Source organism: Lontra canadensis, unplaced genomic scaffold (assembly GCF_010015895.1).
Source record: "Lontra canadensis isolate GAN:19392208 unplaced genomic scaffold, GSC_riverotter_1.0 scaffold18, whole genome shotgun sequence".
Taxonomy (NCBI): Eukaryota; Metazoa; Chordata; class Mammalia; order Carnivora; family Mustelidae; genus Lontra; species Lontra canadensis.
The window spans coordinates 14,703,695-14,731,504 of NW_022631012.1; the positions used below are offsets into that span (position 1 = coordinate 14,703,695).

At 39.1% G+C, this 27,810-nt stretch overlaps 1 protein-coding gene across 4 annotated transcripts in view; it reads left to right on the forward strand.

Moving 5' to 3' along the window:
• SATB2 (SATB homeobox 2) overlaps positions 1–27,810 on the forward strand; it is a 188,252-nt gene that overhangs the window by 98,330 nt on the left and 62,112 nt on the right. For all 4 annotated transcript variants that reach the window (XM_032860144.1, XM_032860143.1, XM_032860145.1 and 1 more), the window contains one exon: positions 18,988–19,460. In XM_032860144.1, the coding sequence (XP_032716035.1) occupies positions 18,988–19,460 (473 nt within the window). The remainder of the gene's footprint in view (positions 1–18,987; positions 19,461–27,810) is intronic.

Here is a 27,810-nt window from a genome sequence, read left to right on the forward strand (position 1 = left end):
CATACACGAACACTTATATCTTCTACTTTTTTTCTCTTAGAGGTTCAATTCTTTAAGCTCTTTTTTTTTTCAAGATAGTAAATGCACAGTTAAATCTTAAGTGTCATAAAAGCGGACTGAGACCTTGATTTCAATCAGGAGGTCAAGGACCCACACCTGAAGAGGCTGCCAGACACTGTGTACACATGCTTTTCAAGGAGATGGAGCTAGTCATTGCTGTTGAGAAGTGTGTGTGTGCGTGTGTGTGTGTGTCAGTAGGAGGAGAAAAGGGAAGGTTAAGGTATGTGTGAAGTAAACACAAGCTGCCGTAAAACAGTTCAAGTGGTGTTGATTCATCAAGCAAGGGAGTGGGAGGAAAAACAAAGAATTCGTGGCAGGTATAATGGTGTACAGAAAATAAACACCCAGAGAAGTATATTTTATTAACTTTCGACCCTCAGGGAAAAGGCAGTGTCGGACCTATCCAGGCACATTTCATCTGAAAGAAGCTTTGTGCTATGAATAGATGTCACTGTGGGAGTTCCCATCGAGTAGAATCCACTTCTCATGGGAAAGGAATGATTTTGTTTGTAACATTTCTGTTTGTGTCCATCCATTTTCAAAATGAGAAAGACAAGGAATGAGTTTCAGATCTGGGAATGAGTAATAGCAAAAGCAGCATTCTACCTTAGGGCTCTTCCTGCTGAACCTGGCAGTTGGAGTGTCGTGTCCTTCCTTACCCCCCCTACCTACCCCATTTCCATCCCCAAATTACCAATTTACATGTAGCCTGGCTGTTACAATGTATAGAAGAAAATCTCATGCTAACTTACTAATGTCCCAAACTAAATGCAGCTACATTGTTAAATATGTTTCCTATTATCTGCTAATGTCTGTTTTAATAAAACAGTGGGAACTAAATGGTTGCTTCTTAATCAAAACCATGATTTCCTAACATAAGCTATGTGATTCTGTTACAAATTGCCACATATAGATCTCCTAGGTCAAAATTTTTTTCTCTTCTCATAGAAATAAATAAACAGTAAAATAATTATATACTCTGAAAGATCAAAGTAAATATGACTAAAACCTGGCAAAAATAAGAGTCTACAGTAGGATTAAAAAAAAAGGATCAGATTGCAAATTCTATAGTTAATGCTTAAATAAATATGAGAAAAATGAACAATCAATAATTCGATATCATTAAAAACAGATGTAAAAACGATATACAAATGGAATTGTCTGAATTTGGAAGTAAACATTTTAATGTGCATTTTTTGAACTTGTTGTTATTACAGCTAAACTATTTACACTTATTCTTTAAAATGTCCTAAGTTAGTTTGGCTTAGCATGGTAACTTTATTTTCCCCAGTGATCACAGCAGAGTACATTCTGTTTACCCTTTTTCTTTAATTTCAAAGACAATCATGGTTGACACACATATTTGAGTTATCATTCGTGTTAACTCAGGATGGATGGGGAGAGACGGTTGGCATCCTCTGCTTTTAACATCCAGAACTATGAACCTGCTTCCTAGGAATTTTTGATATTGAATAAAATGAAGTGGGTAGTTAGGGTAGTAGGTTGGTTTAGACAGTATTTTGTGTTGCTGTTCATCTCATACTGTAATTGCTTCTGGCCTAGATTTTACCGTGTAGAGCTCATAAGCTCCCAAGTATAAGGAAAAGAAAATCTACATTCTGTGTAAAAGCAGGGGGTATAAAAGACCAATATTAACAGTTGTTTAATGTTTAGGAGTTTCAGTGTTGGACACAAGGATAATCCACAGGGACCTGGAAACGTTCATGCTGCTACAAAATGATTTTCAAAAATTCTTGGGATTATGTTGAATTTACCCCATCAATTTTTCTTTCATAAGTTCTGCACACTTTAATGAAACACTTATTTTTTTAACCTCTTTCCTATTAACTATGTAGATATAAAGTTGCCTCATCATTTTTATGAAACTAAGTGGCAATTATATATGAAGTACCATCGGAAATGATACTCTCTGGCGATCTGCTTCTGCAGGGCATCTTCTAAGAATAAAAAAGTGCCTTAACAAAGAAGGACTCATATATTTTAAATGTCTCCTAATTAAAAATTAATAAGTTAAAATAATGTCATATCTAAAGTGTTTTTCATCTGACACCAAAAGCAAAATGAAGTGTCATCTTTGGTCAGGTCAGTCTCAACTATTTCATTGGTCACAAGAATTAAGGGGTCATTGCAAGTTCACACAAATACTCGTGGATATTGTAAAATTATTTGTGTCATAAAATAACACCACTACAATGAACGGACCTAACCAAACCCCCTATTTTGGCCAGAAAGCAGAATTATCCTCATCACTTTTCTTTTCTCAATCATTGCTCAAGAACTCCCTGATTGTTAGTTGTCTTAATTTTATTTATTTGAACTTATTTTGCAAAATATTAAAGAGCTGGGAGAAATGAGGATTTGTAAAAACCAGTGTTACTTTTCCAAGCCTGGTTTATTCTAGTAATCAGTATTTTATCTGACCCTGTCTGATCTAGTCTTGCAAGATCAAACGTCCAGGCCAGCAAGCAGACAGTAAACAAAGCCCGTGAAGGGTTTCAGTAAACACAAAGATTAGATGTTGAATGAAAATTAAACTCCTTGAACTAGTCCTCTGTACTAAAGTGGTTAAGTGGGTTGTGATTAAAAGAAATAAGTAATTATGATCATTATAGCTGAAATGATATAATGTTACCACATTTAAAGCACCTCTTGTACCCAAAAATGATTGTGTCATTTACAAAGTGGTGCCTCCGAGTTGAATAGAAAAATCCATGTCCCCTGACCTGGTTCCATGAGGCAGTCCCCGCTTAGCCACGGCGGTATCGGTGGTCACGACAATGTCTTTAATCAACGGCCGGGACTTCTCCCTCTGCTGTTGTTTAGTTCTGATGAGGTAAAAGCAACTTACTTCTGTCTACCTAATTTTTCTGAGTCATGAGAGAGATTTTCTTTCAGCTTTGGATCGAAATGAAGGTGTGCGGCAAGGAAGTTGGTCCCTCTGCCTGTACCGTATCTTGCCTGAAGTAATGCCAACATCAAGTCCTTGGCTTCTGCAGAAACCCTTGAACTTAGATAAATTTTACACAAATATTTGTGGAAATAGAAACATCACTCCCACAACCAGCTGCTTTCCATCTTATTGGAAGAGCCTTATGCTTTTTTTACTGTGACAGTCACTGGTGTTCATTCGTCACTCACGTTAGCCTGTTTGGCCCCCCGATTAGAAACTTCTTGGTAGTGTCAGGAAGTGGAAGAATGGCATGTGGGAAATGCCATGGACCTGAGCTATGGGCCAGTTCCTTGCTTGGATCTTACAAAGCTCGTTCTGGCTGTCCTGACAGCTGCTTCTTTGGCCTGAACTTTGTTTGTTCATTAATGGGCATAAATGTTAAAATGTAAATCATTCATTTGTCAACAATATGATTTGTAGGTGAAAAGAAAGGAACTTGCTATCTCCTTATATTTATACTATTTATGATGCCATTTTGAAAGGATGGAAAGGAGAAAATGATGTTTTTTTCCTTACTCATCTGTCCATCCATTCATCTATCATAATTACTATTTGAAGGAAGTTTAAGACACAGTTCTTGGTTTCAAAAAGCCAGCATCTATAAAATTAGTTTGAGCATCAACTTTATATACCTGGCAGGATTCTAAGTAGGGAACGTTGCATAGTCCCTCCATGTGAGATAATTAGTCACAGTTACAGAACTCATTTTAATTAAATGTTTAGTGAGTGCTTCTACTACAGGCCATTTTCACTGCTAAAAGCAGTGAGAAACATCCAGAAACACATAAGATGTGGTTCCAGCCTCTAGTTGGGTTGCTGTCAACCTAGCAGGGGAGGCAGCCCTCCATCTGGCGAATATATAGCAGTAGTATGAACTTGTGTTATAGTAGCACAGAGAATGGTCCATAAGTTTTACCTAATAAGTGTTAGGTCAGAGAGGAGGGTAATTTGAAAAGCAGCCCATGAGTTACACCTTAAGGACAGTAGAGTTCTGCAAGGAGAGAAGGAGAAGGAAGAACACTTCAGGCAGTGCCAAGTTCATCGGTATAGATGCAGAGGTGCAAAAGAGCATGAACGTCTAGGAAATATCGGTGGTTGTTCACTCTGTCTAGAATAACAGTACATTTATCACAGCACTATCATGCGATGCCCAGGATGGATAACATTTTAATTGGTGAAACTGAAAAGCTAGGTGTGGGGTTGATAGCATCAAACATTGGTAAATGAGCTGAGATTTTTGAGGGGATCTGGCTGGGGGTAATATTGGTGTTATAATGATGAAAAATAAGGTTGGGACCTTACCTTGGGGAACTCTGAAAGCGGTTGAGGTATATTGAGAATCGGTGAAAGTTTTTCAGTAAGGGAGTGATACCATGTAAATGGTGATATAAAAAGGAAATTTCTTTAGCAGTCCTCTGTGTGTGAGGGTGAGTGTGTATGGCAGGAGAGGAGGCAGGTAGGAAGGATAAGGGCAGTAGGTGCACCTGGGAGGAAGTAGGCAAAATAGAATCTATTGCGACCATCTGTGCAAGTAAAGATAGGAAAGGGAGGCCTTGGCTTTTGATGGCAACAGTGAGAAAGAGAAATGACCAATGCCAGATATGTGTGGGAGAGAGAAAAATAAATCAAAGTAGAATTCAAGGTTTTGAGCTTAAGTGACTCTTCATGGTTTTGACAGAAATAGAACAATATAAATTAATCCATTGCTTATAACTTATTGAGAGTCGGTGAACTAGGTAGAGATATCCACTGGGCCATTCAAGATGTGGAACTAGCTGACCATTGGACAGGACTAGAGAATGAATTTTGGAGTCAATGTTTTTGATATGATAGTTAAAATCCCACCCAAAGAGCATTTGCTAAAAAAAGAGGATGAGCACAGGAGGAGATTGGGAGCTTTGAGAAGAAAAGGGCCATGGGTTAAGAAGATACGGTTAGGAGGAAAGTGAGATTTCATGGAAGCCAGGCAAGATGGGTTACTACTGGAGAAATGTTATCAAGGGTGCCAAGAGGAGGAGAAGGGAAGAGGTATTTGGAGGTTCTTAGCTTTGGCAAAAGGGGGACCATGATGACATTGGAGGGAGCTGTTTCTTCATAGTGTGACAACGAAGGGAGCATATATGCATCTAAGAAGGGAAGGTGGCATGGAAATGAGGAGAGAAGACACTGGCTTAGTCAGGAAAGGATATAAAACAACTAACTGCAGCATTAGGATTAAGTTTAACACACACTCCCTGCCCTGTCCCCCATATTCAAGAGAGGGACAGTGGAGCCGGTGGAGGCAAAGGCTCGGGAGAGGGAGACGGGTGACAAGCAGGAGCTCACAAACAAGGAAAGGATGGGATCTGAGGCACAGAAGATGCTTTGCCTTTAAAGGAAAGAGAAATAGCCACGTTGTCTTTAGGACCTAAAGGAAAGAAGACGGACAAGGAGACAGGTTTTGAAGATGGAGGGAAGGGTAAAGAATGAGGCATCTTATACTGTAGGGGGCTGTTGTGATTATCTGGCAGTAAGAGGGAATGGTTGGGATGGGGTTTGGTGAGGAGAATGCCTGAAACAGATTCTGGACCAACCGTATTTGGGCAACAGTGGGAGCGTAGGGAACCGAAGGAGGTGACACACTTAGGGGTTTATAGAGGTTCAGGTCTCTTTAGTTCTTAGCTTTTCCTTACAGTGTGCTTTGGAGTTCTTAGAGCTTCAGATTTCCATTTGCCCTGCCCAGATGAAGAGCCTACAGAGTTGTGAAATGAGTTTTTAGGCAGACCAGGAAATGTCCAGCTTGTTAAAAATCTAGTATGATTGCGGTGACATCTTCTTATTTTGGGAAAATCAGTGGGTTAGAGTCAGAGAATTCTCTAGCTTTATGACCAATTAAATAAAAATTATTTATTTTTTCTTCGATGATTTACAGTTAAAAGCTAAAAAGCACTTAAACTCACAAGGTGCTCAAAGCTAAGTACAAATGCTATGTGAGAAGCTATAGGATGAACATGATAATTGCCTGTGCTAGACACTGTTGAACTCGTCATTCAGCTGATGGTGATAGGCCTTCATTTCACCTTTTGCAGGAATTTGAGATGATCTGATTTAGGAATCCTGAATTCCTAAGGAAGAAGATGAATCTGGACTCATATAGAATTTAAGTCAGGCGATGAGTTCTAACGTCGGGCCTTTCAAGCTGTCACCTTTCTAAGTTCCATGTTCTATAGTAACCTTGACTCTTTTTTTTTTTTTTAAAGATTTTATTTATTTATTTGACAGAGACAGATCACAAGTAGGCAGAGAGGCAGGCAGAGAGACAGAGAGGGAAGCAGGCTCCCCGCGGAGCAGAGAGCCTGATGCGGGACTCGATCCCAGGACCCTGAGGTCATGACCTGAGCCGAATGCAGGGGCTTACTCCACTGAGCCACCCAGGTGCCCGACTAATTTTTTTTTTTTTAAGATTTATTTATTTATTTGAGAGAGAAAGAGAGAATTTGTGCATGCAGGGGTGGAGGAGGGAGAGGGAAGAGCTAGAGGGAGAATCTAAACCAGATTTCCCCTGAGTGCAGAATCTGACCCTGGGCTCCATCCCACAACCCTGAGCTGAAACCAAGAGCCGGACATTTAACGGACTGAGCCACCGTGGCACCCCTTGACTGAGTTTTGAATAATCCCACTACTAGACTGCAGGTTTTTTCAAAGAACATCTTAGGGAACACATCCATTTTGTGCTCTCCTCAGACCCCTATGAACAAAGGACTTTGAACATTGTAAGGACTTATTTTAGTAAATTGTAATCGAATTGAATTGAATATATGAACTTATTTGAACATATGCATTTAAGACAGTTTTATTTTTACACATATGATATTATGACTAATCTTATTTGCTATCCGATGTCTCAGTTGAGAGAAAAAAGACAATCTTTGCCTGTTTAATTCATATTACAAATGTCCTTAGCAAATTAGTAATGGGTTAAAATCATTCTTTTTTTCTACTAGTTATTGAGCTAAAGATTTAGCAATAGTCAATTCCACTGAAAAAGACAGTAACACCTTTGTTAAGTAAAAATTAGGGACCATATATGTAGCCTACAAAAAGCATCCCTTTGAGGTTTTTCCAGCTAGTTTATTGAATATTTTCCTTGAAATAATGGCCTGAAATATTTAAGTCCTGTAAAAAGCAAAGAGAAAGGCCAATGGAAAAGAGTGAATTATGGGTTTATTTTTTCTTTGATTAACTTTTCTTTAATTGGTTGAATTAAAGAATTAATACACACAGAATGCCAACTGGCAAAGGTAGAATGCTCCTAAACAATAATATTAAGTTTCTGAAATGCTGTTTTTTTTTCTCTTGTGCTGAACTCACCTCTGAAATTACAGTTTCAGATTAAAATAAAGAATAAAAACAAAGATATTATTAGATGTACTTAGCTTTAACCTATACAGAAAGCTCCAGGAATACTTGAAATGATGAAGGTTATCAAAACCAAAAGGGACAGTGGTGTTCAGATGGGGAGGGCTGAGATTACAATAAGTGTGAAAGTGAATAACACTCACTTTTTCCATGGAACATAATAGGTGCTCTGAGCTTTTTCTGCCAAAGCACAGAGGTGTCCAGCTTCAAGTGCTTTATGGTAGATGTGTATGTTTTTGTGGATCTTATATGATGGAAAAAGGAAGTTGATAATAAGGGGAAAATACACCTAAGAAAACCAGTCGTATGGTATTATCACAGTGCGGGCTGCTACACTTTGCTTATGGGGCTGGAAGCATTTTCCTTCCAAGCCTTGTTTTATTAGGAGTTAACAAGTTGGCTCTGAATATCTTGCTCTAGGCAGAGACTTTGCAAGCAAGTTCTCAACCCAGAGACAGATTCTCTTTAACAAATTTAGAGAAAAACAAATCTTTAACTTTCGTAGTCCTAAAAGACTTAGCTTTTTGTTTTTTTCCTTTTGCCCTTCAGCCCTTTAGACTCCTAATATTTTTCTTTAATTATATTTAGTGAGCTCTTCTGGTTATAGTTTTTTTTTCTTTTTAATGATGTGGGATTTATATTTGATATATATGGAATATTAGCTTTAGCTCTTAAATCATGTTAACAGAAAATGGATTTTGTACCTCAGTTTGTACAAATTGACTTTGTACTTCAGTTATCGACCAGGACAGAATAAATCAGAAATCTTTTCAGTGATGGGGCGTATTCAGGATTAGCATGTGGGATGCTGTTATGGTTTGTCAGAGAAGTTAGTGTTATGATACCTTTGAAAAAGAATTTTACTCAGTGATAGACTTTGGGTGGACAGTCTGGTTATTTAGTGATAGTATGTAACCCGGTTCAAGGAGAAGCGTCAAAGTAAGTATCAGGTTGAAGCATATGAAATTGCCATTTTTGTAGCTTAAAATTATGTATTGCCAATTTCATGTGGTTCAGTCATACCGGAATTTATGGTTATTACCTTCTTATGTGAGTGTACGTACCACTTTTTATTTCTTGTTGTTTACATGTTTCAAAGAAACACTTCATATTGACAATTTACAAAGAGTACCTGCCAGAGCTCTCCATTGTGTGATTCGTGTCTTTTCACCAGTCAGGTGGGAGTCCGTGCTGATGACACTCACTTTGGAACAAAGCTTTTTTGGCTGCAAGAAAAATAAAAAAGGGGCGTCTGGGGGCTCAGTTGTTGGGCGTCTGCCTTTGGCTCAGGTCATGATGCTGGGGTCCCGGAATCGAGCCCTGCATTAGGCTCCCTGGTCGGCAGGGAGCCTGCTTCTCCCTCTCCCACCCCGCACCTGTGTTCCCTCTCTTGCTGTGTGTCTCTCTCTCTGTCAAATAAATGAATAAATAAAATTTAAAAAAGAAAAAAGAATGGGGGAGAATCATGAAAATAAATATAATGAGTGTGAATTTATATTATACATGACTAGAATAAATTGCTAATAATCAACAGAATTGGGGTGCAAGGAACTATGTTTTATCATCAAATAGAAATGCATTTTAAATGATAGGCAGGTGTTATGTGTAGCATCTATGTGTAGCAAAGAGTTAAAACGTCTGAAACAAATCAGAGTGGAGTATTTGAAACTGATACTACCCACTACTGTGTCTCTAGGGGCTGGCATCATTTCTGGCACATAATAGTTGATTAATACATACTTATTACAGGAATTAAAATAACAAACAAATGTGGATAATCCTGTTTTAGCGATTCGCTAATTCCATTGTTGAGGAATGAGTGATTGAATCGCTTTGTAGAACTGACTAGCTTTTTCAGTCGGTCACATCAGAAAGGTTTACAAGCATAAGGGGAAGGCATCAGGGTGCACCTTCACCGTTCAGACAGCCCACCCCTCCTCATGTCACCGATGGGCATACCTGCCTCCTGGCTGCGTGCACGTGCATCAAAGAGAAGGCAGGGCTTTTCTGTAGCAAAGGAGAGAAGTCCTGACTCAAATCCTAAAGTTAATAATAACCACATACCCCCAGTCGGGCCTTTTCGCATAAGCAGTGGAACAAAAGTTTAAGGTCCTAAAGTTGTAGGTTTGGGTGTGCCTGTTCCTTGAATAGGTGTGTGACATTATTTTTTGTGAGCTTCACAGTCTTCAGGAAAGTGGTCATAATAATATTGCTGTCGTACTGTTGTGAGAGTTCAATGACAATGATCTGTGCGGAGTTTAGCTCAGTGCCTCAACTGCTGTATGGACGGTAGGCTTTCATGTTCCTGCAGATGCCAGTGTGTTTTAAAAGAGGCATATGAGCAAGACAGTTAGGAGAATTTCTGCACTTAAAATGCACATTTTTCTCTAAAGAAAATTCATTAGGAAGTATTTGTGACATCTTTAGGCTCTGAGAAGTTAACTTTGAGTAACGCAGAGAAAGAGAAGAAAAAAAAAAAAACCCTAGTTTTTACTGGTCCTGAGGTGTATCATGGTTATGAGGCTTTGTGCCAGCAGCCCTAATCATTTTGAATATTCCTAAATATTTATCTACATTTGGACAGCTATTTGACCTTGGACAAATTATCTGACCTCTCTGGTATTAGATGGGATCATTGTCTTTAAAGTTGGGCTCCAAGGTTTTGGACCTAAGGGTTGGGGAGCAAGGAATTTGGGGTGGAGGTATGAACATCCAGGGTACTGATATACTCAGGAGTATCTTTTGTCTATACTCCAAGGTTTGGACGCCAATTCGAAATTATCAGTTTGATTGGCAACTTTTCTACCAAGAGTGCCAGAGGTAAACCCGTGTCATGCCCTTGTAAAATCACTTCCAGAGTACTTTTTGAGTTGAAGGAGTCGCAGAGAAATTCTGCCGTCTTCCTTCCCCTTCCCTTCCCCCGCTTCTGTTCTATCCTGGGTTTCCAGGAGATGTTCTAGGGAATACTGGACTGTTATCTTATTAAGGAATCCATTAGCACTCATTCATGCTAATCCACTTACATTTGCATAAGCATCTTAATGGTTTTAGGAAAAATCCATAGGCCAGAAATTCCAGAAATTTCTCATTACAAAGCCTTTTACCCAGTTCATTTCTTTCCACAGCTCTCTAAGTATGGACAGACCCCCAGGGTTATTTCACAAAAGCAACTGTGTTAAGGTTTGCGTTATAACACGAGGTTCATGGTTCTGGAAATTTTATCAGTCTTTTAAGTAGTATTGTTAGATAAACCTGCAGGAGCGATCCTACATCTACAGTGAGTGTCACTACACAAACTACTATTATTCTCGTTGCAATCGGGGAGTTTTGCAAAGAGAAATACCTTAGGAAAGTCTTAAATTCTTGCTGAAGAGTCAAGAAGCAGAAGCAGATATTCTGAGAGAGGGAATTGAAATCCTAGCAGCAGTTACTATTAGGTAAGTCACCTGGAAGGTTGCATTAAAACCAATTGACACATAATCCTCCCTGTTTTACAAGTAATGCCCAAATCACCCCGGAAGTTAGAACCCAGGCCCCTAAACATCCCAGTTTGTTCTTTCTATCCATCGTATGCCATCTTACTGTGATTGTCAGGCATCTGATGTGTGCCCATCAGACACTTCTCCTTTTGCTTTTAAATTCTCAGCAAATATATTTTGGGACATTTAGTCATTGGAGTATATTTTGAGTATTGAAATTTTAGTAGGTTTACTTTACATAGCATCTACAGCAAATAGACATAATAAAAATAATGAAATCCAACTGAGAAAAGCAATGAACTAAAGAGGAAAAATTATGTTTTTGTTTTTTTTTAAAGTGTGGACATTTCAATGCCTACTCATTTCCCTGGGAAATAAAAATAAGACATTAAACATTTGCTTTTTAAAAAAAAGTAGAATATTTTCCTTCTTTCTTTTGGTTGATGTAAATGTAACATGTATATACTCACAGTGGATTTTATTCCTTAAGGGTTTTTTTTGTGTGTTTGTTTTGTTTTTATTCACATTGACTTTTGAAGCTTAAAGCAATATTTGTGTAGCAGTTCTATAAATTTAATTTCAAGAGTTGTGAGATGTATCACTTTATATCCCATGTATCCTGTGTCCTGATTTGCAGGTCAGAATATGCACTATTAAGCCTCATCTGGAGAAACTGAATAGCAGTACATCCCTGTGTATACCGTGAGGCGTGCGATTCTATACTGATAATGAGTCCTTCTAAAGTATAGGATTTATTTTTAAAAGTGCTGTGATGTGCCACGGCATAGTTACTTGAAAAAAAGAAAAGACTGCAGTTCCTTAGGTGACCTTTGAGAAACAGCAGACGTTTGTCAGAGTGTCTTAATCAGGAAGTTTTGAAATGGAAGCCTAATCTGTTAATCATAATTATACAGATATTTTCCGAAATTTACAATAGTGCTTTGACAAAGATCTTTCACATAGATACTCATCATCTAAACTTTGGTCATACGATTCTGAGATAATAATATTTTCCCTACGGCAAGACTGAGGGCCGGAGAACCTCCAGCTTGCTTAAGGAGGCCCCACAGCTAATAAGTCATAGAATGCAGGTTTGGGTACAGGTTCTAATACCGTGTCCAGTCAGTGCTTCTTTAGTATAATGTGACCATCAGCAAAAGCTGAAGACTTATCACATACTTTTTAAAAAAGATTTTATTTATTTATTTATTTGACAGAGACACAGTGAGAGAGGGAACACAAGCAGGGGGAGTGGGAGAGGGAGACGCAGGCTCCCTGCTGAGCAGAGAGCCCTATGCAGAACTCCATCCCAGGACTCTGGGATCATGACCTGAGCTGAAGGCAGATGCTTTACGACTGAGCCACCCGGGTGCCCCTATCACATAATTTTTTAAAAATGGTTATACATGTATAATGTAGTGAATGTTAAGTGAGATTAGAGAAAAGAACAGACAACAGACTTTGACAGTGAATAAGTAAGTGTCTGGTATAGTCTCAAAAGATAAGAGCACGAGGAGCACCTGGGTGGCTCACTTGGTTAAATGTCTGACTCTTGTTTTTGGCTCAGGTCATGACCTTGAGGTTGTGAGTTTCAGCCCCACGTCGGGCTCCACACTCACTCAGCATGGAGGCCGCTTGGTATTCTCTCTTTCCCTCTCCCTCAGCTCCTCTGCCTGCTTATCCTCTCTCTCTCTCTCGCTCTCAAATAAATAAAATTTTTTTTTAAAGATTTTATTTATTTATTTCATAGACAGAGATCACAAGTAGGCACAGAGGCAGGCAGAGATGGGGGCAGGGAAGCAGGCTCCCTGCTGAGCAAAGAGCCCTATGTGGGGCTTGATCCCAGTACCCTGGGATCACAACCTGAGCCCAAGGCAGAAGCTTTAACCCACTGAGCCACCCAGGCGCCCCTCAAATAAATAAAATCTTAAAAAAAAAAAAAGACAACAATGTAAAGACAAGATAGAATAGTGATTCATAAACTTCAGTGTACATAAAAATTACCTGGTAGCTATCTGGTAGAATTCCAAAAGTCAATAATACACAGATGACAAAGGTGTTGATGTGCAAACTTTAGTGTACATAAGAATCTTTGGAATCTTAGTGTACATAAGAAGTCTAAGATTCTGATTTGGAGCCCGTGAATTTGTATTTCTAACAGTCTTCCAGGTGATAGGGATTTTGACGGTTCAAGGACTGTACTTCTGAATAGTAACTTGAAATGTACAATGTACACGAAATATAAGTATATATTAGGGACTTGTGATAATTAAGATAAATACTTGACTTCCTGGGTATACTGTAAAATTGCTTACATAAAGTGAGATTCTTGCACCAAATACCTTTTAATTATAATGCAGATTAGTTCCTGGGGAGGAGCGTGACTTTCTAGTCTATGAACCACCAGCCCTAACCAGCAACGACGATGGCCACTAAATAGCTAACGGTCATAGGCTTCTTTTGGTTAGAACATCAACTCTGGGAACTTGGGAAGGCTCTAGAAGCTCCTGCAATTTTAATGCAGGGCTACAAAGGGCTCTCCTACTTTGGAGTTAAATAGAATCCCAGAACCACTCAGAGAGCAGTTAGATAATGGTTTCCCATTTCCTGAAGTTTTCCCTCATTCCCAGAAAGCTCAGAGGAATCTGTAAGGTATCCTGGAACTCTGAGTTTCTCAGAAAGCTGAGCAGACTTCAGATCTGAACTGCGCACCTGCAAGACCCCCGGTCTGAGATCCTTTCCCAGGGGTTAGGAGAGCTACAGAAGGCCTCTCAGCTACGAGGCAGAGAAATGTTTCAGCCCATTTCAGCCCCTCTTGCCTTGACGTTTCCTCAAGCCACAACCCATCTGGACATTCAGGCTTGAAGCTGGAGGCATCATTCCTTCCCAGGCACTTCCCAGCCCCACAGATCCCCTGCAGGACTTCGGCAACAGTAGAATCGAATTCAGTGTGAATTAAATTGCAGCTCTGATTCAAAGCCCTGGAAGTAGTTGTGTTTTTTATGTCTCTTTAATAAGTAAACGTCTTGGCTTTATTGAGAACACTTTTGGTTGTGACTGTGGACATTGCTTTCATCATCAGAATCAGGACTACAGTTTATCCTTCCCTTTTTCCAGGATTTCTTTTTCACAGCCAAATATAGCCGAGATAAAATGGACCCTCAGAGCCAAGGTGTTGTCTTTGGACTTGGTTTAGTTTAAGACAGACTTGTTATGTTTTCCATTAGACGGACAAAGCAAAGCACAAAATCAGGCACTGCTGTTAGGTCTGCGTTTCAGCTACTGTGATTACTTTCAAATACATTTAAAAAGAAAGAGAGGCAGAGAGGGAAGGAGGAAGGAAAGAAAGAAGGAAGGAAGGACAAAAGAAAAATAATGAACATACAAGCTCAGTTTTCAATTGAGAGTCTGGTACACTAGATGAGATGTTCCTCTGACCTTTTCTTAAAGCATTTGTCTTTGACCTGCTCTGACTTTAGAGGCTAAAATAGTATTCTGATATTTTTTATGAGAGTGGTAGCAGAAAAAAAATGAAGGTTTTCAAGTTTGGCAAAATCTGTACAAATTGTTACTGAAACCATATACTGCTCGGGTCCGTGGAGATGACAGCCTGTTGGTCAGCATTTGATTTGTAAGCATTCTTAAAAGTCAGGATGATGAGGGGCGCCTCATGGTTTAAGCCTCTACCTTCGGCTCAGGTCGTGATCTCAGGGTCCTGGGACTGAGCTCCGCATGGGGCTCTCTGCTCGGCAGGGAGACTGCTTCCTCCTCTCTCTCTGCCTGCCTCTCTGCCTACTTGTGATCTCTGTCAAATAAATAAATAAAATCTTAAAAAAAAAAAAAAGGATGATTTTTTTTTTTTTAATCTTTCTTCATTCCTAGGAAGTAAAAAAAACTTGGCTTTTAGGTAGAGAGACACTGAAAAATAGTGACAAATACTCTTCATTTGACCAAATTTTTTAATCAGTCTTTTAAATTTTCTCCATGGCCCATCTGTGCACTTCCTTGTAAAATCCAGTTTTAGCAAGAATCCTGCTAGGTCAGTTTAACCTGAACCCCCCATATCTGATCACCCTTCAATATCTGGTCGGGTTCCCCATTTTCTACCCCCACCAGGTGATGTCTGATCACCCTGGCCTATCTTCATAAAGAACCCTGTTAGGTCAGTTTAGCCAGAACTGCCCTTATGCCTGATGTTTCCTCTTAGTGATTTTCTGTCTACAGACCCCCACCCTGCTTGTTGGCAGGGTGTTCCCATGTGTTGATGTGGTATTTGGAGTTGAGTCCGGTCTCTCTCCCCTGTCATAAAATCCCATTGCGGGGGTCCCTATGCCTATTGCAATGGTCCTGGATAAGGTCTAAGGTCTGTTTTATTGTCTTCAAAGAGTGTTGTTGAGTATCTTTTTCTTTAACAACTTAAGGGGTGTCTTTAGTCTTAGAGGTAGCCTATAGACTGTATCTGGTTTTCAGATAGGCTTTGTTTGGCGTTTGTTGTACTTTGCAAATGGAATTAATTGCCAATCCTTCAAAAATGGGCACTATCATGTAGTAATCCAGATTTTCCATTTTCTTGAGAAAACATCTGAAGAAATGACAGTATGAGAAAGACAAAAACTGGACAAGGTGAGGTAGTGGCCACTTCCTTTAGACTGGCAGGATTTCTCTCACTCCCCTTGTATCTCTGCAGTTGGCTTCTCTGCCTTTTGTTCTCTACCTGGAGGTGTAGGCAGTTGCCTTTGCAATTGCTTCATTATGGTTTTCTAAGGAATTGGTACTTCATGGTGTCACTGCATATCCTTAAGGAAACTTCCACAGTCCCTGTTTTTAAACATATTAATTTATAAGGATCTGAGAACTCATATGAAAAGGGACATACTATGTACAATCTTAAAGGAAGATGGAGTGACATTATGCTGATTCTTACTGCACCAACTCATATAGTTTTTTGGAGCTCTGACAACGCTTAATTGTGTGCATAATTATGATGGGATCTGTGCATAGTTTTCTTATTAATAATGTGATGTAGATCTATTTCTTTTTTAAAATTTTTAAAGGATTTTATTTGGGGGCATCTGGGTGGCTGAGTCAGTTAAACGCTTGCCTTTGGCTCAGGTCATGATCCCAGGGTCCTGGGATGGAGCCCAACGTCTGGGTTCCTGCTCAGCAGGGAGCCTGCTTCTCCCTCTCCCTCTGCTGTGCTCTCTCTCTCTCCCTCTTTCTCTGTCAAATAAATAAATAAGGTCTTTTTAAAAAAAAGATTTTATTTGTTTATTAGATAGAGACATAAGCATCTGGGAGGGGCAGAGGGACAAGCAGACTCCCCGCTGAGCAGGGAGACTGATAGGGTATGGGGGGCAGGGGTGGTTGATCCCAGGACCCTGATCATGACCTGAACCAAAGTCAGATGCTTAACTGACAGAGCCCCCCAGGTACCCGTATTTAGATATATTTCAAGAAAGTGTAATTAAACCACCAAAGAATGAAAATACCGAAATTTTGGGAAGTTAGCTTTTGGTCAAACCGTGCATGCTGTAAATGTATGGTTCTTTTTTTTTTTTTAAGTAGAAAAAGAAGGGATGAACTTTTACTTCTTAAGTACTTGAAAACATAATTTAATATTTGAATTTGCCTTTATTTTGGCTGATTTAAAAAGGAATTAAACAAAAGTGAACCAAGTGTCTAGTAGATGCCAAGTATTTTTGTCTATAAAGTACATCTTTACTCCAGACACAGTGCGTACCTCCTCTCCTTCTTTCGTAAGGGAATCATAATAGTAATTCCTGTTGTATGGAAACTGTGTTACATCACCTTTTGAAGGCTCTCAACCATTTGCTTGGTTTAGTTTTAAGATTGTATACCTTAAAGTTTAATTAATACAATGACTGAGAAATGTTTGCATTTAGAGGATAAGATTAAAATAATTTGTTCTCCTTGAACCTTGTGGAAGAAAGCTGAATACTACTAAACAAATTACATTGAAGGGATTAAATTAGAAATTGAGCCTTTAAACAAGTCTAAGATAAACTTTACTTATTTGGGGGTTCATAGGAAAGTTAAGCATTCATTTTTTTTTTTAAGCAAAATAGGAATAAATACCGTGTATGTCTGAATCTAAGGTGATCCCAAGACACTAACACTTATTTTCCCAGTCAGAAGTTTTAAATATGTAAAATCCAAAAACATTTGGATAAAATGGTCAGATATTTACCAACATTTTAATTAACAATTAATTGATGTCTACATATGTATTTTAAAATCATATAGTACATAAAATATTAATTAGAAATACTATTTTTCTCTGCTTTTAAAGTTCATTGACTGATTTTATTCAAATTCTTCACTGGTGTCTCTGTCATTACAAAACCCTGTGTTTGGAGTCATTTACCCAGTTTTCTAGGACACGCCATCTCTGCTCAAGTTGTTTTTGGGACGTTGAACTTTTGATACAAATATGATTCTGCCCTTGTAAACATTATGCCAAGCTATGGGATCATTTGCATAATAGTGGGACAGCTATTTTTAAAATTTATCCTATATAGGTGACTACTTTTGATCTCTTGTTCTTTAAAGTAATCTTAATAGGCTTTTACATGATTATATCCAGCATTTGCAATTGTAAGAAATAATTACTAAATCTGTTTGAAATTTTTGCTCAAAAGAACAGATTTTGTTGGGGCACCTGGGTGATTCAGTTGGTTCCGGGTCAGATTCTTGATTTCAGCTCGGGTCATGATCTCAGGGTCATGAGACGGAGGCCAGCATCCAGCATCAGGCTCTGTGCTCAGCTCAGTCTGCTTAAGAATCCCTTCCTTCTCCCTCTGCCGCTCCCCACTCCCACTCTTTCTCACTCTCAAATAAATAAATATTTTTAAAAATACCAGATTTTGTTAAATTTCAACTGTAAGGGTTTAAAACTATTAATGATGAAGGTTATTTCAGCCTAGTACATTTTCTCCAAGCCAACCTTTGTTTTACATAATAATGTGATACTGAGATTTAGATAAAAATATGACTATGAGGGGCACTTGAGTGGCTCAGTCAGTTAAGCATCTGCCTTCGGCTTGGGTCCTGATCCCAGGGTCCTGGGATCGAGCCCCACATCAGCTCTGTGCATGGCAGGGAGTCCGCTTCTCCCTCTGCCCCTCCCTGGCAGCAACCTGCACATGCTTGTTCTCTCTCTCTGAAATTAATAAACAAAATCTTAAAAAAAAAAAATTGACTGTGAGGTGATTTGCTCTTCTCTGGGAAATATTCTTGGGAGTGGAAAAAAATGTGCCTCATTTTTGAACATATAAGATACTCACTTTCTTTTTCTTCTGCTTTTCCAGGTTATTCCTTAAATCTTTGCTAGTAAAGTACAATAAAATGTAATAAGGCAGATACCCTGGGGGAGGGTAGGGGGAGCTCTTATTTAATGGAAAGTCAAGGCAATGTTATTAATATTATGAGATTGTTTTTTCTTATCCTAGTGCATATCACTATTATTAACATACCTATTTCTTAAAGAAATATTCTTATAACAAAGATAACAAGTGAGTAGATAAAAGGATATACTACACGGTACACATTTTCTGTGAATGTTCCCATAGTTGTATAATACTTACTATGTGAGATTTTATTAGGAGGTAGCAGTTAATTTGGCAGGAGATGTTGTCCTTGTCATTTCCTGATAACCATGAACTACACTATTAACCACAAACTGCAGAAGATGAGAACAGCTGGTGTTTTTATAACAGAGGGTGATGAGGGAGATGAGAGAGCTTGGGAATATGAGAGGATTAGAATTTATCATGCTTAATGGTTTCTGTCTTGGTTATTCAATATAATGCCCACTTTTAAGAATTTAAGAAAAATGAAGTAAATATTATTATTTTCATATCACCTATGAAAAAATCTAGTATTGAAACATTTTGCAGGGAGGGATAACTCACTTTTACTCTGGGGCTTCCAGCTTTGTATGAAAAAAGCTATGTCATTAATATACCAAAAATAGGATAATTCAGTACTACGCGTAATAGCAATAAATTGGTATCGCACCAATGAAAATAATGATGAATTATCATTTTTATCTCTTAACAGTTGAAAGAGTGGAACGAGAAAACCTTTCAGACTATTGTGTTCTGGGCCAGCGACCAATGCATTTACCAAATATGAACCAGCTGGCATCCTTGGGGAAAACCAACGAACAGTCTCCTCATAGCCAAATCCACCACAGTACTCCAATCCGAAACCAAGTGCCCGCATTACAGCCCATCATGAGCCCTGGTCTTCTTTCTCCCCAGCTCAGTCCACAACTTGTTAGGCAACAAATAGCCATGGCCCATCTGATAAACCAACAGATTGCTGTTAGCCGGCTCCTGGCTCACCAGCATCCTCAAGCCATCAACCAGCAGTTCCTGAACCATCCGCCGATTCCCAGAGCAGTTAAGCCAGAGCCAACCAACTCTTCCGTAGAAGTGTCTCCAGATATCTACCAGCAAGTCAGAGATGAGCTGAAGAGGGCAAGTGTGTCCCAAGCTGTCTTTGCAAGAGTGGCATTCAACCGCACACAGGTATGATTAGCATTGAACATGGTAATTGGTGGTTAAGAATAATACTGAGGACAGAGTTGTGACATCTTTTTTATCCCTTTCAAAAGAATGTTTATGGATCTCAGAGCACTCAGGATTAACTAATAATCCTTAGTTTGGGAAATACTGTCATCATTGATCCATATATGACCTTATAATTAACTAATTTCAGTAGGGTAATAAACATCTGTGAACCTACCACCCACCTCAGGACCCAATGTTACCAGTGACTTGGGCCTATGTGCTCCTCTCTTCCTTTATCTTCTCCATTGGCTTTTCCCCAGGTACAACCCCCATCTTGAATTTTGTGGTTATCATTCACTTGTTTTTTAAAAACTGTTCTAAAACTATTTATGCATATGCAATCTATTATTTGCTTCATTTTTTAACTTCATAAAAAGTATCATCAGTGTCATAATTTCTGTAATTAAAAAAAAAAACCTTTCAAAATATATGTTAAAGTTAAGATATTGATAAAATGGTAATGGATAGTTTACTCATATTTTTTGATGTTTTGGGAGAATTACATGTTAATGTAATACTAAAGGATAAAAAAAGATAAACAGTTTATTTATGTATATCTTGTTTTATTGAGCTCCTCGGCTCAGAGTTTCTGATTCCATAGTCCAGGGTAGTACCTGGAAATGTGCATTTGTATCCAAGTCCCAGATGATTCTGAAGCCACTGGCCTGGGAGTCATACTTTGAAAACCACTAATTTAGTCCTTATATGAATAACAAAAAAATTAAAATGCTGATCTCAAGGAACTAATGACCTGGTAATTTAAAAAAATGTATTTGGATAACGAAAGTAAAAATGAGAAGTCATGTGAATAGTGTAGGAGAAGAACTGTGGTTGTAGTGGGTTATAGCTCCATGAGGAGCTGGGGGTAGGGAATCCTTACGGGAGGATGAACATAGTGCTTTTAAGAGGACAGTAGGTTGAAGTTTGTCACCCTCCTAATTGCAAGGCAGGAAGCCAAGCTCTGTGCAGATGCAGAGATGAAAAAGAGTGTGGGCCAACACATTTGTAAACACCTGACTTGAGTATTAAGTTGCTGGAAAGTTAGACCTTGAAGGATAAATGGAATTTAACAGGAAAAGATGGAAAAGAATGGTATTTTAGGCTAAAGGAATTAACGAGAAAAGTGCCAAGTCAGGCAAGTTTGAGAATAGTTGGTAGTCGATAGCAAAGCCAGATAATAAAATTTAAAAGGTGGAAACAGATCAAAAAATGTCTTAGGGCCATGCTAGGAACTTTGAACTTTCGTAGGGCACTGGAAACCACTGGAGGTCTTATGTAGGAATATGTTGTGATCCAATAATCAGAATTGGATCTCATGATAGCAGGAGGGTAGCAATACCATTTAGAAAGCAGCCCTAAGTGTCCAGCTGAAATGTGTAGAAGTTTTGAACTAGGCTGGTGGTGGTAAAACAGAGTACAGAGTCAGGAAGCACTGTGGAAATACAGTTGACAGAAAGGGTAACCACCATAATGCCATAACTGAGAATAAATCTGTAATTACTTCAAGTATCAAGAACATTGAAAGAGATGGTTGGTGTAAGTTTTGTGTGATTACTGTGGATTAGGCTGTTTTGACCCTGAAGTGCTGGCCGATTTCTTAAATGAAGGGATGCAGAAGTCATTGAAAATATGAGTTTGGTGCTAAAAAGAATTTTTAGAGAGGAGAAATTGATGAGATGAGATTGATGAGATTGATGGAGAAAGAGATGAGAAATTTATTGACAGAGCCTGAGATTTAGAGAGTTGGGAGAAGGAGGAGAAAAAAACCATCACCACTCCACTCTCCTGGAAAAGAGACAGAAGAAATGCCGTAGAGGTGGGAGCAGGTGTGGATGGAAGGATGAGGAGGTAGTAGTTGAGAGCACAGAGAACATGAGCAGAGTTTTCAGGAGACTTGTCCATGTGTGCAAGACTGGGACATCTGGGAGCAAGAAGCTTGAACTATGCCATGAAATTTGGTGCTTGGTTGGGAGAGATCTTTGGCAAACTTAGAGTATAATTTCATTAGAGTGGTGAAGGCAGTAGGCAGTAGCCAGAACTTAGGAGTTAAGGAGTGACTAACCGTTGACGATACAGAAGCAAGGCTGCAAATTACTCTTTCCAGGAGCTGGTGTTGAAAAGGAGGCCAGAAGTGTGTTGACAGTTTGAATGTGATGGGGCTTCAATCCGAGATCGAAGGAATTACCCAGTAGTTTGGGATCTCAGCTTAAGTTAACAGGCATGAACTAGTGATGGAACCAAGCACTGTGGTTTGGTAAGAGACTCCAGGAATGTTGGAACCAGGGGACTGGGAGAAGGGAAGAAGCACAGTGGGGCTGTTTGAGGTTTGGTGCTGACAGATTAGGTATGGCAGTAGACCAAGAGGGGGAAATCTCTTGCTCCCTTGACTCTTAGCTAATTTATACATTCTATTATTGACAGACTCAGTTGACATCTTTAAAAAACGCATTTGGAGGTTCACAGAGATCTGCACATGTTCCAGATAGCACCCTATGACTTCTTTTTTTGACTGAAAGCACTCAAGCAGCATTTGTGCGTGTCTGCAGTTATCTGAAGTCGTGTTATGAAAATCTCCGGTTCTTTTGAGCAAGTCTGTTGCATGTTATTGCTAAATACAAAGTGGAAGGGTGCATCTTTTAGTCTTTATTTTGCGTTGTGTGTGTGTGTGTGTGTGCTCTTTCATCTATCATTCATGTGCATGAATGGGCATTTCATAGCTAGCCAACGTTTTATTGCCTGGTTATATATACAGTTCCTTTGGCTAAGGATAAAACTGAAAGCATGGTTGGATTTTAGAATCAAATACAGTATACATTTTATCCACATAGCACAAAGCCTTGGAGAGGACTCACAGAGAGACTAGACAAAAGACAAACCGTGCTGGTGTGAGGGTAGGCTCTGCCAAGGCCCTCGGATCTTGGAGGTCTGACTTGTCCTGCACAGTCCTTTTTGTCTATTTTTATGGATTAATGATTTTTCTTTGGCAGTGCCATCGTTCAAGTGCCAAGTTATAAAAGGTCTAATTGAAGCATGGAACACATTTTATTATTTTCCTCCTGCCATTAAATTTGTAAGATGGCTACACCCAGAAAGGAACATTCACTTTCAATCAACATGAGTTTGAGTTCATGGGCCAGCCTTGAGGATATCAAATGGAAACTGCATAGGAATGTATGAGTATTTCCTTTTAAAATTCTGCTTTTAATTTGGGAAAGCTTTTCATCCCTCTGGGATCATAACCTGTTGTGTATAAAGCCCAACCTAATCAAGGTAGATGGTATTGACAGAATGACATAGTTTGAACTTAAGCTGGAGGTCAGCAGGCAGATTGTTTTTGCTGCATATACTGTAGTCACTAACAGCAAGGTTGGACAGCTGGGTTTCACCAGCAGAATCATTAAATGGAAAATATGGTGTACTGTGCTCCATGAAACCAACCATGGATTTTCCAAACGTTAGGCTTTTTTGAGTGGAATCAGACATTGATGGGTGATACAATGATTTGCTAGCTATAATAAACACAAATTAACTTCATAGATAGAACATAAATCAACAGTTAACCTTTGGGTAGAAAAGAATCTCAACATTTTTTTTCCTCAAAGCAAACAGGATTAGAACCTCTTCTTTTAGATGGATACCCAAGGCCAGGATCAGTCTTGTACTTAGTTGCTTTACTGATAGGTCATATATCTTTAGTCCACTGAATATTTTCTTTTTTAAGATTTTATTTATTTATTTGAGACAGAGAGAGAGTGTATGCATACATGCATGAGCAGGAGGGGAGGGGCAGAGGCAGAGGGAGAAGCAGACTCCCCGCTGAATGGGAAACCTTATGAGGGGCTTGATTCTAGGACCCCGAGATCATGACCTGAGCTGAAGGCAGATGCTTAACCCACTGAGCCACCCAGGGCTCCCCCACTGAATATTTTCTAGAAATAGTTTATGATCTCTATTATTCATTTATTACCAAATTCAAGAAGAAGTAACTGTATTTGTCACCCTATAGTTCACATTCCTTGTTTTGTGCTTAATGATTGGACTAGTAATAACCAGTAATTAGACAGAGAGAGAAAGTCTATGTGTATAGAACAAAATCACATGTATAACATTCATAAATGAAGCTAAAACTAAAAAATAGAATCAGGGACACCTGGGTGTCTCAGTCGTTAAGCATCTGCCTTTGGCTTAGGTCATGATCCCAGGGTCCTGGGATGGAGCCCCTCATCGGGCTCCCCACTCTACGACAAGCCTGCTTCTCCTTCTCCCTTTCTCTCTCCCCCTGCTTGTGTTCTGTCTTTCACTGTGTCTCTCTCTGTCAAATAAAAGAATAAAATCTTAAACAAATAAAAAATAAAGCAATAAAGCATCAGCCTAGTTTGTCATGTTTGAAACTTCCTGATGAAGAACTCAAATTCATAATAAACAGCATTTGAAAATGCCACTTTTCCAAAGAGAAACTATTAATGACTGTTTATATCTGATCCTTTGCCCCTGTGAGTGTATCATCTGGTGATATAAAATAGCACAACTGAGGGAATAGTGCTATATTTCCAAGAGCTTGCTTTAATACATTTTTATGTTAATCAGTGTGTCCTGAGATCCTGCGGTGCTAGGATATCACGTCTTCGGCTTGGGCTCGAGGTGAGGGAGTTCTAGATGCAGGGTACAGCAGAGCTTCATTGACTGTGCCATCCGGATGCTAGAAGCCTGTTCTTGTCATTATGACCTTACGTAAAATATATTCTGAGCACCATCCCTTTCTTCTTTATTAGTCTTTTGGAGGAAGAGGTTAACCCCACTTTTTGGGTCTCTGAGGATTTTATGACAAATGAGACATAAGATGTGTTCTGACCTGGTCATCAATTTTCAGGCAGTCCTGTGGTATATTTCTAAGCATTTCTGTTACCTGTGGTCACAGAGTGAGGTGGCGTGGTCAGTACACCTGAGGAGGCTGAGGCAGATGACGTGCCTGCTCTATTTTTGGCGTTCTAATTCCTGTCTTCTGTCCCCGTACTTTTACTTCTAGAAGCTAGCAACTGCTAGTCAGCTTTTCATTCAAAGGACTTTCCTCAGGCTACTGGATTTTGCTTTCCTCACACGGGCAGACAGCTGGAAATACTTACCCAGTGTCTGACAGGTGCAGGAGGATGAAAGTCCAGCTCCCCTGCCTCCAGTAGTCGGGACAGCCCGGAAGTGTGACTTCTCTTCCAGAGCTGTCTGCAGAGAGGCTGAGGCCGGGACTGCTTGGTCTTCCTCCCTTCCCTGCCCCTCCCACGCCCTCACCAGTTTCCCTCAGAAACACTTCCTTAATAAATCACTTGCACAGGAATTTACCTCAGGATGTGCTTTTTATCCCAGATTATGGATCAGGGCCACTGCGAGTCTAAATGGGCTTTTGGGCCTATCGTGGGGTAGTAGGTTGAATGAAACTGATCTTCAATATTATGCCTCCTACCTTCCCAATCTAAAGTAAGATGTCACTGTGGGAATAGTATAGATGTTTTACTGTCCTATTTTCTCTTGAAAATATTGTCACTATTATTATTTTAAACATAATTCAGTGGACTGATACTGATATTGTCTAGATTTACTTACAGATAGTGAATGTGAGGGAGAAAAAAAGAAAGAGAAAAAGCGGGAATGAGACTGAAACAGACACTGAATTTGAAGCCCTGTGAGGTCTTCCAAACTTAAACTAAAACTACCCTTACTGAGTCTGAGTGCTGAATTACGTGATGCATGTGAATTTTTCGAGTAGCTTTGCTCCCTTGCCCGTCCTATCTCCAGTGCTCTGTCAGTGATGCAAATGGTGTTTGTAGTACTAATAATTTCAAGAAATAATAGGACCCGTGCTCTATCTAGTTTCTTTTTCTTTTTCCCTTTCTTCCCTTTTTCCCTCCCTCTCTCCTTCCTTCCTTTTTTTTTAGGATTTTTACCTTCCTTTCTTTTGTGATTCATTTTCTCTTGCTTATTTCCTTAATTTATTTAGAATTGGCCTATTGTTACTTACTAGGCTTATGGACATTAAATAAGTTGCTTGCCTATTCACTGTGTTTCCATTTGTGCTTTTTGACAGTTTGATTATGAATCCTATCTTTGAATGTTGTTTTGCCCTGTGTCATTTTGTGGACTTAAAAAAAAAAAATCAGAGGCTTGTGACACTATGAAAAGGTTTATGACTGTATTTTAAAAGACTTACTATTAGCAAGGAATGGTTGTGGGATGCCCACTGACCTATAACAAGGATGGTTTCATAAAATATGTACACTGACTCTTCCTTAATAGATTAACTATTCTCTAATTTATTTAAAAATCCAATGACCTACATATTCACATGGTCAGAAATCCCCCATTTACTAACATAGTTTCTCCTCCGAGACCTTCCATCTGAGTAAATCTGTTAAATGAAGTAGAGGAAGCTTTGATCCAAAAGAGGCTAAATCCATTGGAACGGATGCCCTGCCCCATGTGAATGGGAGCATTAGAATGTCAGAAAAGGGAAATTAGGTGTGACCCATGTCCTATCTCTGTGTCACTATCCCCTTTCCTTGACGGTAGAGGTCAGGAAATACCCTTACACAAGGAATCAGCAGTAAGAACTTGCTACAGTTTGAAAATCAGACTTTTGCAACATTCATTATTCATAGCGTAGAGTTATTTTTCTTTTTCCTCTAGCAGATTACATCATAACGCAGAAAGTTCAGGTCCATTTTCTGTTTCAGGTATTTCTCCTGAGCCAATTCTTAGAAACATGGTTTTAGTAGAAGCACAGATGTGTTTCACACAATGTGCTATTCTGTAACAGCAGGCCCCTAATTTCGTATCTTGCTCCTTCTTCAGTTTGATGCAAAAGTCACCAAGTTACACAATTTGCAAGCTTTTGTCAGATACCTTGCTTGAGATAATTGCTCATCGTGGTCTTATCTCATAGAGAAAAGGATTTTAAAAATCCTTTGGGAAATCATTTGGTTGACCTGTCCTTATGGGACTATTTTTTTATTTTTTATGAGACTTTGCAAAGAATCTGCTGTTTACTCATCAAAGCCACATCATTTGAAGAAACTGAAAGCCAGGGTCATAAATACAATTTTATGAAGTGACTCAGCAACTGGAGAATGTTTTGAACAGATTGGAAAATTAGATTGAATATTGTATCAGGAAAGTTGGCAGTGAGGTCAATGGCTAGAAATGTACATGTCTGTGTGAAATGACCTGGATTTTGCTTTTAGGCTTTATTGGCACCATGTTTATAATATATGCATGCCTATATTATTAAGGTCAAAAATGTCTAAGGACTTGCTAAGCACTATATTTTGAAGTGGCACAGTTAGGAAGAGATACGTAGCAACAAGGGTGAACATTTTAGCAACCAAAATATTTGGAAATCTAAACTTAAGTGCATTACCAGTCAATTTGGGGGAGAAGAAAGTCTTGTGTTTGATTTATACATATTGTTGGCCAAAGATAGGCTTGATTTAATTACACGTACAGTTTATGTTTGTAGAAAACTTGACCTTCAAGATACTCAGAATTATTTCTCGGCCAACCTCTCGTCCCAGCCATCATTATTTCTTACTATGCAGTAGAGATACGGGCGCTCAGCCAGTCATCCAGGAATAGAACACAATGTAAACCCAGGGGTCTTGACTCCATGGTCCAGTGAGCTGGTTATAAAATGACAAGGAAACCTGTGAGAAAAAGGAAGTCCATCCACTGAAAGATGGCCTTTAAATATGAAATTCCGCAGATCAGGCATGAACATGTTATTGGGTTTTGAAGCAAATAATACAACCTCTTTTGATTTCAACATTAAATTAATAAAGTAGGAAAAGATGGCCCTGCTTGCTTCATAAAATAGGCAGTCTTTCATTTCAGAGCCACTGGCTTGAATTCGAAGATTTAAAGATTGTAATAATATTAATATCTCTCAGGATAGCAGTGTCTCAGAGTTATTAGATGGCTTAAGGATGGCCCCTAGCTAGTGGTCTCACAGTAGTTCCTGTTGTACATATAAGAACTATCATTAATTAGCACCCTTTGGACAATTCCAATGAAGAAGGATGGAGGAGATACTGGCTTTGTGTTCTGGGTAGAGAGAAGGTTGACTCAATAACTGTCAAACATCTATAACCCTCTCCTCGTTCCTAAATCTACTTGGAAGAGAGAGTTTTGTGTAAAAGAATATATAAAGACACTCCCCCCTTCACAAAAGTGGCACCAAAGGGTCAGGAAACAAAGATGATAGTACACTGTTCTCTCTAGTCCTATCCCTGACCAGTGTGCAAAGTTCTTAAAAATTAGTTACTGA